The 12382-nt window shown below is 33.6% G+C and overlaps 1 protein-coding gene across 1 annotated transcript; it reads left to right on the top strand.

Moving 5' to 3' along the window:
• The first annotated feature begins 10486 nt into the window (after nucleotides 1-10486).
• Nucleotides 10487-11685, top strand: LOC131074077 (peroxidase 5-like). The gene is made up of 4 exons (XM_058010619.2): nucleotides 10487-10642; nucleotides 10725-10916; nucleotides 11003-11168; nucleotides 11273-11685. The coding sequence occupies exons 1-4, from the start codon at nucleotides 10487-10489 to the stop codon at nucleotides 11683-11685; spliced, it is 927 nt and encodes a 308-aa protein (XP_057866602.2).
• Nucleotides 11686-12382: the final 697 nt, after the last annotated feature.

The following is a 12382-nucleotide window of genomic DNA, read 5'->3' as shown; positions in this document are numbered from 1 at the left end:
AAGTAATTTAGTGCATAGAGCGGAATTCTTCAGTAGTATTTATCAAAACCTAACTCAACGAATTCCGCACAAGTTCATTCAAAGATACCTATACAATAAAACGTAACAGGTGTATATAAAATGGCTCTTCTTTAAACATTAAGTAGCTGGAGTGGCGTTTCCACTTACTTTATCCCTTCGTCTTCCTAATGTTGTTTCATATGTGCATGTGGATTGTGTGGAAAATGCTATAATCAAAGGAGGTAATATCTGCCCAGCAGGACTGAAAATGCTTATCATTATGTAGATATTTGGCCTCATACCCACATTTAGTCGTTGCTTGGGATTGTTCTACTTGTATATTCCATGCGAGCTTTGAAAGAAAATATTCTTTATTATTTATTATAGCTCTTCCAAACCCAAATCAAGTTAATTCAATTGTTTATGTCTTTCTAGTAACATTGAGTGTATAGAGGAGGACTCTACTATGAAACCAATTTATCAATCCAGATGATTATTTTACAATTCAAAAAACTCTTCGAATCTATTTCAGAAATGAAAGAAAATTTGACATCATAAATGAATTAATATTATCATATTATTTTAATATATAATTTTATAAAATTATTTATTTCTTCTTATCAAACCAAGTTATCTTTTCCATCAATTAAACATCCAATTATCATTAAATTACCAGTTATTAACAGTATCATATACTACGAGACATAACATTCATTACATCATTGATTTTTCAGACACACATCGGGAAGATGATGGGCGAGAACGAATGTGCAGGAGGAGGTGGGCAAGCTAGGGTTTCCTCAGTCGAAGACCTAGGTGAAGGAGACGATGAAGGTGATGTAGATGATGGGGGAACGGGTATCCTGGCCTGTTTTCCGTGCTCTCCCCTGCGTGTTGACTTTGCCCTTTACGGAGGCTCTTGCATGCTGTGTTCTACCCTGTGTTTGGGTGTCGCTATCGCCCTGTGTGATTCGTGTGGCTTCTACAGCGGTGCCTTTTTGGTAATGTTTGGTGGGCACTCTTTGAGTTGCGGTGGGTTGAGTGGGTTTTGCTTCAGGGAAAGGCATGTCTTTGTTGGCAGGGATCTCTTTGGCCTTTCTGCGGTTTTGCAGTCTTGGAGATCCTTTTGGTGGTGTGGCTTTGAAGGTAAGCTCCTTTCCTCTTGGAGTTTTTGGTCCAGGATACCTTATGACTCCTCCTTGGTGGTATCTGGGGATTCTTTTTCTGGTGTTTCTTGTGTTATGTGGCCTTGACAAGGCTTTGGTGGAGGTGGTTTTTTTCTTCTAGGTAAATCTTTCGGTTCCCTCTTGTCTCTATGATGTGGGTTTCGTTGTCCCCTCTCAACTTTCTTCCGTGGCTGTATTCTTTATGCTTCATGTTATGCATCTTTGGGCTTCTCTGGTCTTTCCTATTGAGGTATTCCTATCTTCTATTGAGGGGGAGATGGATGTGGTTAGAGTTTTCCTTTTTCCTTTTGAGGTGGAGATGGATGCTTTTAGATTGGCCCGGGTTGGCTTTTGGGACTTCACTCTTGTTTTTAAGGGAGTTGATGCCATCTTTTGTGCTATATTTTTTCATGTATCTCCTATTGAGGTGGAGATCATCTATGGTAAGCTAATGCTCAGTCTCATGGATATGTTTATGGGTTCCATGCCTATTCCCTTTGTGATAGTTAAGGACATCTTTCCCTTCAAGGTGGAAATTCTATTTGGGGATGGGTCTAGAGTTCACCCTTCTCCTATTATGTTGGAGCTAGGTGTTGTTGTTGATGTTGGGATGTATCGACGAAGGGTTGTTGGTGCCCTGTTTTCTATCTGCGGGACAACAAAGGATGGTCATTCTTTTTCCTACTCTCTACCCTATTGAGGTGGGGATCTTGCAGGATATTATGTGGGTTGCTCTATTCAGTCTCAAAATCAAGGTTAGGGATTCCTTTTCAAATTGTGGGAGCCTTGTGAAACCCTCGCTCATGGTTGAGGGAGCCTAGAAAAAACCTACTTCAGTTTGTGTGAGCCTTGTAAAACCCACTATCATTGTTGAGGGAGCCTAGAAAAACCCTATGTTTCTTGTTCTTCTCAAGGACAAAGTGGATGCTGATAGTTTTCAAGGGTGTAGTTTAGCCAGGTCTTGTTTCTGGTTAGGTCTAGGCTTGGTTTGTTGTGGCCTAGTGATGTTGTTACAAGTTAAGGGAGCCTAGAAAAACCCTTTTGTTGGCAGAGGGTGCCTGATAAATCCTTGATCTATGGTTCTTGAGGTCTATTGCTTACTAGTTTAGACCGTCTGTTTTGGCCAGCCTAGTTTGAGGTTTTTATCTTGAGGTGTTGTTGGAGTTTGGTGTGTTATTGCTGCTATGTCTTTTTAATTATACCTTTTGCACCATTTGTTCTAGGATATGGATGCTTGTAAGTCTAGAAGATTTCAGGTCCTTCCTAAAACCTGTGGTTCACTGTCAGGTTGTCTTTTTTATTCCTTGATGGTAGCTCATTCATTGTACATGGTTTCAAGGCACCTTCAAAACATGTTTATCCTAATCAAGAACAATATCATATACTACTACACTATTAACATTAAGTTCACATTAAGTTCAAAGAAACCCACAATAAATATATTTTAAATAAATGAATAATACTTTTTGTCTCCTCTATTAAATTCTTAAACTAAATAAGAAATTATCTAGGACTTTGTGCAAGAATATAAATAATTGAATTATTTGACATGAATGATTTTAAAAATAAAATAAGAAAATAAAATTACATTTTAGCAAACAAGTATAAAGAAACCTCATCATCTATTAATAAAATTCATATATGAGTGTTGATAAGTAGAATTGAGATAATCTATACAACAGAAGTAACTCCAAGACATATAGATTTGTAATAATTTTTGACTCCTTTGCTAAAATCTTAAATTAAATAAGAAATTATCTAAGAATTTATGAAAAATATAAATAATTGAATTATTTGGAAAATGATTCTAGAAATAAAATAGAACAATATAATCATTTTTTAGTGAAAAAAAGACATGCAAACAAGTATAAGCAAAGATCATTCTCTATCACTACAATTGATATGAGTATTGAATATATAGATAGAAGTGAGATAATGCACATAATAAGAGTAACTCCAACTCATATAGATTTATAAGAGCTATACCTACATGGAAGATGTAAAAAAAATGGTTACACCTACTTGTGAAACAAAAATAAAAAGATAATAGAGGTTGTACTTACATCTTAGATATTAACTATAAATACAATGAAAAATTAAAAAGTATAATTTATGAAACATGCCATGTACTTTCATAATTATCATTGATAACGAGATTGTGCAAAAAATAACTAAATTATAATATAAACAGAAATAAAAACTTATATTGACAATCCGTCTTAGGTGTATCTTGGTTTAGAGAAGAGATGAATCTTGAAAATTGAAGCTTGATCAAGTAGACAACTATATCCAAAAGAAAAGAAAAGAAAAGAAAAGAAACATCATATCAAATAAAGAAATAGAGACAAGATATACTAGCCATCTCCCAAAATTATAACCTCTTACACTAATAAATCTTGTAAATTGTGAAATTTACATGTTATAAAGGGTTTAGTTAATATATCACCTACCTACTCAATAGTCAATCAATAGAAAGATTGATATTATTTCTATGAATTTAAGATAGGTTTTGTCAAATTATGATGGGATAAGTTTACATAGATTTAGATAGTAGTCTAGTTTTCATAAACTATAAAATATGTTTTACAAAATTAAGTATTAAACTTTGGAAGTATATGCTCAAGTCCAACTCCCACCATTATGGCATTCACATCTCTTCAACACTCTATTTCTATTAAGAAAATATATGTATTATTTGACTTCTTACTTATCAACATATAGGACTAAAAAAACATGAGAAATTTAAGATATAAATGGATTTGGGATCTTAATTATCACCTTCCCAATTAGAATTAGTGTATCCAACCAACTCAATCACATAATTATATCATTTCCATATATTCTAGAATGGTTCATAAAGGTCCATATAAACCTAATAATATGATATTATAGTGTGCATAGTCTTGCAAGAAGTTATTGTGTGGTTGCCATAACTTTTAATTATTATATATAATCATTATTAGTCTTATTTAGGTACTAAAATTATCTTAGGTAGCATTAAAATCATAAATATGGTACTTATATGATGTAGTGGCATTTTACTATCATTATATTGAATATTAATATTTTATTAAAGATTATGGAGATATCTCCTTAATGTGTTTTAGGGAGCTTCCCCTCGAAATGGAATAAACTATATATAGAATATTTTTTATTGCATTCTTTTATTACACTATTTATTTTGTTACAAGTGTTATTGGATTCTGATATTTTAAAAAAGTGGACATGAAATAAGAGAAATTTTGGAAATAAAATTTTGAGGCACTAAAGTCTATTTTTTTTTAATGAATTATAGAGGGTTTCATAGGTTAAATTTAAAACTTTTAAAGGTCTTTTTTGACATCATTTGAAATAAAAGTGAAAGATTTATTGTGGAATTAGTGTTTCCACTAAAATTTCTCTTCATGATGCAAATAAATGAATTATTAAAGAGAATATTTTGAATATGCGAGGTTTAAGCTAAAATGTTTTGAATATATAAATTAGTTATTTTGTATGAGGTCTATAAATTTTCTAAGTGCCTTTATTATTTTTTAAGAAAAAAAACAATAGCAAGTAGCTATGTAATCTAAGTTTAGATAATATATTTTTAAGTGGATTTGTTTTGTTCGATTTTTATACTTTTATTTTATTTATTCAATAATGTTGTATCTTCTCCTTCCATCTTTCCCTTCTAGGGTAGTGAGAATAATGGGTTTTAGACTATTGTTTGTAGTAGGAAAAAGAATCTTCCGGAACATTTTTCACATTCTCATGTTTGAATACAAAGTGTAGATTTTTATTTCTGTTTTCTTTTACTATTGTCTAATTGTAATTTTTTTTTTATTATTAATCATTAACAAATTTGTTTAAAGACTTTGGTCCATATTTCCTTTCGCTATTATTGTCATGTTATATTACATTTATGTTGATTTATTTTTCCTAACCACTGTAAACTTATCTTGATTCACCTTTGAACAATTCCTGTTTTCAAATAGTATGTCGTTCTCATAAGAAAATATTATCTACCTTGAGCTGTAATCCTGTACCCTTTTTTAGGCAGGGCCTTCAATTTTGAGTATATTAAGACACTCAAAAGTTATTGTTTCTTGCTTCTTACGTGGGCATATGACCGTTACCTATTTTTGAAGGAGTTTTTAAAATCGATAAGAAGAATTTAACCGCGTGCATTTAGTCGGCCAGGTTTACCAAATGACAACATGATCAAACTAGATGATAGACTAGTCCAGATTGGATGACTATCCAGTCCATGTTTACCTACTATCATTTTAAGGCAACTACAGTATAAATTAAAATTTGATTAAAAAATAATAATCTATTGAGCTCTGAACTTTAGGAGTTTTTGATTGTACTAGAAATTATTCATATAAACAAATTTTCATTATGCTAAATAAAACAAGGTGCCATAGAAAGGTTTTTAAAAAGAAAAATAACTTATTCTTTATTATTATTTTTTAATATTTTTTGTTATTTTGTTAGTATTTAGTAGATTTTTGGAATCGAGTGACACTTTGTATTATGTCTTGTTAAGATTTCATTGTTTGTGGTCACTTCAATTAGAATTTGGTACATGTGTTATTCTTAATTCTTGTCATTCTTTAGGTTCATTTATTGTTAGGTTGGCTTTTCTTAAGTATTATAATGTCAAATGGAGTGGAAGATAGGTTATGAAAATGTTTAGATGAAAGGAATGTAGTGACATAGATGTATGCGACAATGGATTATTGTAGGTGAGATGTGTGGATCAAGGGATGAGAATGTAAATATTTTAAAATTACACTAACATAATAGGAGATGGGAGCAATGACTTCACATGCCATGTTGGGCTTAGAGATGGATTATTATTTTGCATGTGATGATTTTTCGAAGTATAAGCAAGACCTCTAAAATTTTAAACTTCCTACTTATGTTCAACCTCCAACAAGTATTATGGAAAAATCATTTCCCACTAGGCATGTGAGATCATTGTAAAATTAAGACTGAAAAGTATTATTATAATTTAATATGCAAGCATATTCAATAGAGTGCTACATGATATCCTTTTGGTTTTGATACATGTATATCTATTTCTAATATTGACAACATATACCTACTCAAACTAGGGTCATGATTCTTCAAATTTAAAGATTTGGTCTCAAATTATAGGATTTTAAGGCCATGAATGGAGGAATAGGATAATATCTTTGATTGAGATCCTATGAAAGTAGTTGATGAGAATAGGTTGAACCTATTATCAATCAATTACCTAAGAAGATTCACATAGCCATATTGAACATAGCACGTGACATTTTCTCCATTATTATATGTAGTTGTATGATTATCTCAAGCACACCAAATTACATTGATACAATTGAATGAATTAGTTTTGCATTTTATTATCTATAGAAATAATTCATACTACTTTTATTTGAATATAATTAAGCTTCTTCAATCAATTGCATCCACTACTTTTGGAAATGTTGTTTCAACAAGTTCCATCTCTTCTATGCTTGGTTTTTCTTTTCACAATGATATGTGTGAGGCTTTATCATCTCCTATTAAATGTGGTATTGCCTATTTGGGAGGTCTTGCTATTAATTTGGTAGCAAAATATGTGATTAAAATTTCTCATTTTGTAGTTGTTGTGGTTTTAGGGGAGTATGTTCATAGGAATAATGATTTGTTTTAACATAAATGGCTAATATATAGGGTTGATAGATTGTGGCCCCATCTTAAACATATAAAGCTTTGGATATCTTTGTTGTGGCATGCTATTGCAAATAAGAAGATGAAGATTTTCCTTTTTTTTAATGGTTTCTTTTGATCTAGTTTATATTTGTGATCATACATATATGTGTGGGCGAGAATAGCTCAGTTTTCAAATTGGGGCTCAGTTCAAATAGGTTATAGCAAAACAAAATATAATGTACTCACTCCTAGTTTTGGGGTCAACATTCCCTCCTTCTCAAACCTTAGGTGGTCATTTTAGCCCTCTCACAAAATTGATCAAGAAGCTATCAGTTTCGATCTAACTCCTAAATCTTTCACTTTATTTTTTGCTCTAATTGCTATTAGATGGAAATGGGTAATTGTTCAAGGAATTTTACTATGTTTCATAATGCTACTACTATGTTCTCTCACACAACTACGCTCGCACTCTTTGGGGATTAGAATTTTCTTCAGGTCTTCTATTCCAAGTTGTTTTACTAGTTGGGGTTCACTCATTGAACCGATCTCTAGATTATGAAGGATACCTTTTTGGTGTTAATGGTGCCTTTCTACTAGTCACTTGGATTTGGTTTTCACTTTCTTGAAAGTGTTATATTCCTCCCCTTGGTGGAAGAATGCAAATCTTGAAATTTTGACACTATAATATTTCTTTGTGGAGACCTATTATGTGGAGTATGTCCCTCCTGTTGTCCTTAAAGAGATGATTCCTAATCCAGTTGTACCAAAGGCTATTTATAGTCCCTTGTTGGTTCTTGGGGGTGTATTTGTGGGCCTCCTACAACCTAATTGATTTTTCCTTGACAATATGTTTCTCTAGTTTGGCCCTTCTGATTGTTTGTCTCCTTCTAGTGCTAAGGTTGCATATTCTCCTCCCACCTCTCCTTTTTTAGGTGTTAAGGATAATGGATTTTGGACATTGTTCATTGTTCATTATAGGAAGAAAGATCTTCAAAAGTATGTTTCACATTCTCATGCTTGAATGAGGGGTATACCTTTATTTAAGTTTGGTTTCACTATTGTCTAGTTGTATTGTTTGTTGATTATTTTTTATTACGTGAAAAATAGGGTTTGAAGGGGCCACAAAACCCTTTACAACAAATTAAAAAAGAGGTAAAACATGAAAGGTCGAACTAGAAAGCACATAACAACAAACAAAAACAACTGGAAAAAATAAAAAGCCAACAAGAGAACCAAAAGTAACAAAAGGACAACACAACGACACCAAAGGGATAGCCAAGAGCACAGGACAATAGAACTAAGAAAAATTCTTAAGAAGCTCCACAACCTCTTTTTCCAGCTGAACCATAGAGGCAACAACACTCTTGAGATCATCTAGTTCCTTAGCTTGCTAAGCAATTTTCCTTGTATTTGCTTGTGTTCTTTTACTAGGTCCAGTAGCTACACCTTCAAGGGTCAAGTCCTTGTCCTCATGAATATATATCGTACTCTTTTCCAGCTAGTTTTGTTCTAGTTTACTAATCAGGGAGTCTGAAATTATCAACTGAAGCTTTCAAGATTTTGTGACTTTGTTCTCCAATATTTTTCAGGGTTTCCTCATTATTTCCATAAGCCTCAGTAATAGCCTCTTGCATCGCTGATGGCTTTTGTTAATTCCTTCAGATAATCAGGCAAAGAACTGAGATTACCCATCCCGACTACTTTTAGAATGTCCACTTTCTTATAAGAGTCCTCCTGTTTAGACTTCAAAATTTCAATCTTCGAGTAGATCCATTTTATAACCTTATAAAGTTCCATCACATCATTCTTCGCAATGTGAAGCATAGCTATGGGAGAATCACTGCTATCTTTACTAAATTTTGAAAAATCAACATTATTCTCCAGAGTTTCCACATCAACAATTGTGACACTATCCTTAGGAGGTAGAGTCTCACCTTCCGCCACATTATTTCCCTCTTTCTCAACTCCACAAGTCCATCTATTAGGATCCAAAGGAGGAGAAGGGGCCTTTGAGGTACCAACCTCCTTCTCCGGGCTGATTTCAGTGATAGCAAGATTGCACTTAGTTTTCTTCTTAGGCAGTGGGGTGGCATTTTCACTTTTAGTCTCCATACCATCATCATCCTCCTCATCTTCTTCAAACTAGCTATCCTCCTCTTGCACCTTTTACCTATTTCCCTTTACCCCTTTGGCTGAAGTCTTTCTGCCAAACCCAAAAGCCATATCTTTATCCTTCCCCTTTCTGGTTCCCTTAGTGAAGGTATCCATGTCAAAATCACCTTCCAACCTCGTATCAGACCCCTCATCATCACTACCATCTGAGTTCTCTAACTCTTCTTTCGAGGTCAAAACTCAGTGATGGAATGCTGAACAGAGGTGGCCTTAACATGGTTATGTAAAAGAAACATTAACCCTTCATGCATGGGCAGATTTTTAGCTGGGTTAGCCCTAAAATCCTTTATACTAGTTCAAGGAACAATATAGGTAGAAAGGAATTGACACCATATCTTTGTGGTGGAAGTGATTAAAGAGGACAAAATGATAGCCAGAAACACGAGAGTATCTACCATCAAGAGTAACATATTGCATCACAGCAAACAAAACCCATCTCCATACTTTTTTGATCACCTTCAACAAATAATTATTATTTATTGATTGTTAGTTGGCAACAACTTTGTTTAAACTTTTATACTGCTGATTATTTATTTATTTATTTATTTTTTAAACCAATCTTAACAATTATTTTTTTTTACATCAGAACGTTTATTCTTTCAACCTCTATTCTTTCTTTATTTACTCAAAACATATTTAAACTATCTCTTCCAATATAATCATTTGCGTAAGTCAAACTTCATTTAAGAAAGAAAAGAAATTATAGCTTTAGCAACCTCCAGCGTTTTAAGAAATACCATTTCAAAGAACAATTCTGATAGACAAGTATTATCTACCTTGAGCGTGATGCAATGCTTACGACGTGGGTTACTTAAAACTTCTTTCCTTATCTGGTGCGGCCTTCAATTTGGAATATATTGACATTTGAAAAGTCATCATTTTTTGCCAACTTTGTAGAGAATCTTTTAAAAAATATAAGCGTTGCCAATTATTTAAAGAATCTTTAAACAGCATAGGAAGAATATTAACCATGTGCATTAATTCGGCCGTTTTTATTTGGCCAGGTTTACTTATATAATTTCGAGCCAACTGGAGGATAAATTAATCAATTGGCATTGAGCAAATTTGGAGGCAGCGAAGAGCTACAAAGCAATTATATGCAGCTCTAAATTGCCGGCGCAGCCCACGTTATCTGAGCCGCCAATGGTTTTGATATGATTAGCATTAAATGCTTTACATAGTCTATTCACTTGAATCATTCAATGCGAAAAAAAAACACTGCATCACCTATCCGGAACAGAGCCTGGTCAAATTTGTTAAACTGAGATGGCTGGTTCAAGAAACAATGTCAGACGAAGAACCGTATAAATACCAGGAGCTCTTATATCCCATATCAACATCTCATCCTATCTCAAAGCAAAGAGAAAGTGCCTGTGATTAGTTTCCTCCCTTCTCTTCGAGAATTAGTATTCACTTCGTTCGAAATGAAAATGATTCTTTCGTTGCTTCCACTAATCTTCATACTGTCATTTTCGAACAGTATGGTCGATGGTACCGGGTTAAAAGTGGGTTACTACCGGCATACATGCCCTGAGGCAGAGGAGATAATAAGTGATGTTGTGGGAAAAGCTGTTAGAGCGAATCCTGGTGACGCAGCTGATCTGATAAGGATGCATTTTCACGATTGCTTTGTCAGAGTAAGTGTTTTGAAACCCTACATGAGCTATTCAAAGCTAATATCAAGTTGAATATTTTTTAAACATTGAGTTATAATTCCAGGGTTGTGATGGATCAATCCTCATCGACTCCACATCAGGAAATACTGCAGAGAAAGACTCCCCAGCAAATAACCCAAGCTTGTCTGGCTTTGATATCATTGATGCAGCAAAGTCCAAACTTGAAGCGATTTGCCCAGGAGTGGTTTCTTGTGCCGACATAGTGGCATACGCTGCAAGAGATAGCGCCCATGAAGTAAGATTTGTATCAAAATTGAGTTGCGCAGCAATTATCTTAAGCTAACATTGCTGAAGTTGTAACCATGTAAATTCAATGCCCAGGTTGGTGGCCTAATGTGGGCTGTTGAGGGTGGACGAAGAGATGGAAGGATATCTCAAGCATCAGATATTCCCGGGAATCTGCCACCTCCCTCATTCGACGTAAACCAGTTGACACAACTCTTTGCTCAAAAGCAATTGTCCCAAGAAGATATGGTTACTCTTTCTGGTGGTTACAGTGCTATCGCTGCTTCTCAGATACTTAGTTGTGAAATTAATTCAACTGTATGAATAAGGAAATTTCTAACACTTGTGATGTTTATGTTTTTGCAGGGGCACATTCTATTGGAGTTTCTCACTGTTCTTCATTCAGTGCAGATCGTCTGTACAACTTCAGCGGAAGGGGTGTTCAGGACCCTTCAATGGATCCTCGCTATGCCCTTCAGTTGAAGGCCAAATGCCCTGCTTCATCTTCTTCGTCTAGTGTTGTTGTTCCATTAGATCCCCTCTCACCAAATAATTTGGACGTGACATACTACGTCGATTTGCAATACAAGCGTGGGTTGCTGAAGTCAGATCAGACGTTGATGTCAAATGATGCGACCTCCAGACTGGTGAAGATTAACGCCAAGTATCCAACCATTTGGAGGATGAATTTTGGCAGGGCGATGGTGAAGATGGGTTCTATTGGTGTGCTGACTGGATCGCAAGGGGAGATTAGGAAACATTGTCGCGTCCCCAACTAAAGGAATATTTAAATACGTTATTTATGTTGTATTGTTTTCATTTTTCATTGAGAAGGCGAAATAAGGATCAGATTGCACGTAAGTGCAGAAAGGACAAATGAAATCAAAATAATCTATGTAAGCAGAAGCTGTGTGATTGTTTCCATTATTTCTTAAAGGTTTTTATTCTTAAATATGTATGGTTAATTTGAAATGAAATTTGTTTATATATATATATATATATATATATATATATATATATAATCAATTTTATTCTATTTTAAAATTAATATTATTATATTTTTGGTTTTTTAGATTTAATTTGAAATAAGCAAATATATTTTTGATCATAGGAAGTCAAAAATCAAGTAGTGTAGGTATAAGATATGACATATAAAATCTCAAAGAGCAATACTAGCTTCCAATTAATAATTTCTATTGCAAACAATAAAACTTAAAAAAACCATTAATATCACTATGTATTGCTTGGAAAAGGTTTTCCATCAAACTTGATATCTATAATAAATGATATTCATGGAAACCAATAAAATATAGGATAGCTGTTAAGGATCAAAGAGATTGACAGAAAAATAAGTTATAATGAATATAGAGAAATAATGTATAAATGAGGATGGATGAAAACTCTACTAGATATAGAATAAAATATGTAAATAATTATAAATATTAAATCTAAAACTAGTAATTGGTAAGGATAACA

The sequence above is a fragment of the Cryptomeria japonica genome, chromosome 4 (genome assembly GCF_030272615.1).
Source record: "Cryptomeria japonica chromosome 4, Sugi_1.0, whole genome shotgun sequence".
Classification (NCBI taxonomy): Eukaryota; Viridiplantae; Streptophyta; class Pinopsida; order Cupressales; family Cupressaceae; genus Cryptomeria; species Cryptomeria japonica.
The sequence above is the reverse complement of the archived record's forward strand: the minus strand, read 5'-3'. Positions and strand labels throughout refer to the sequence as shown.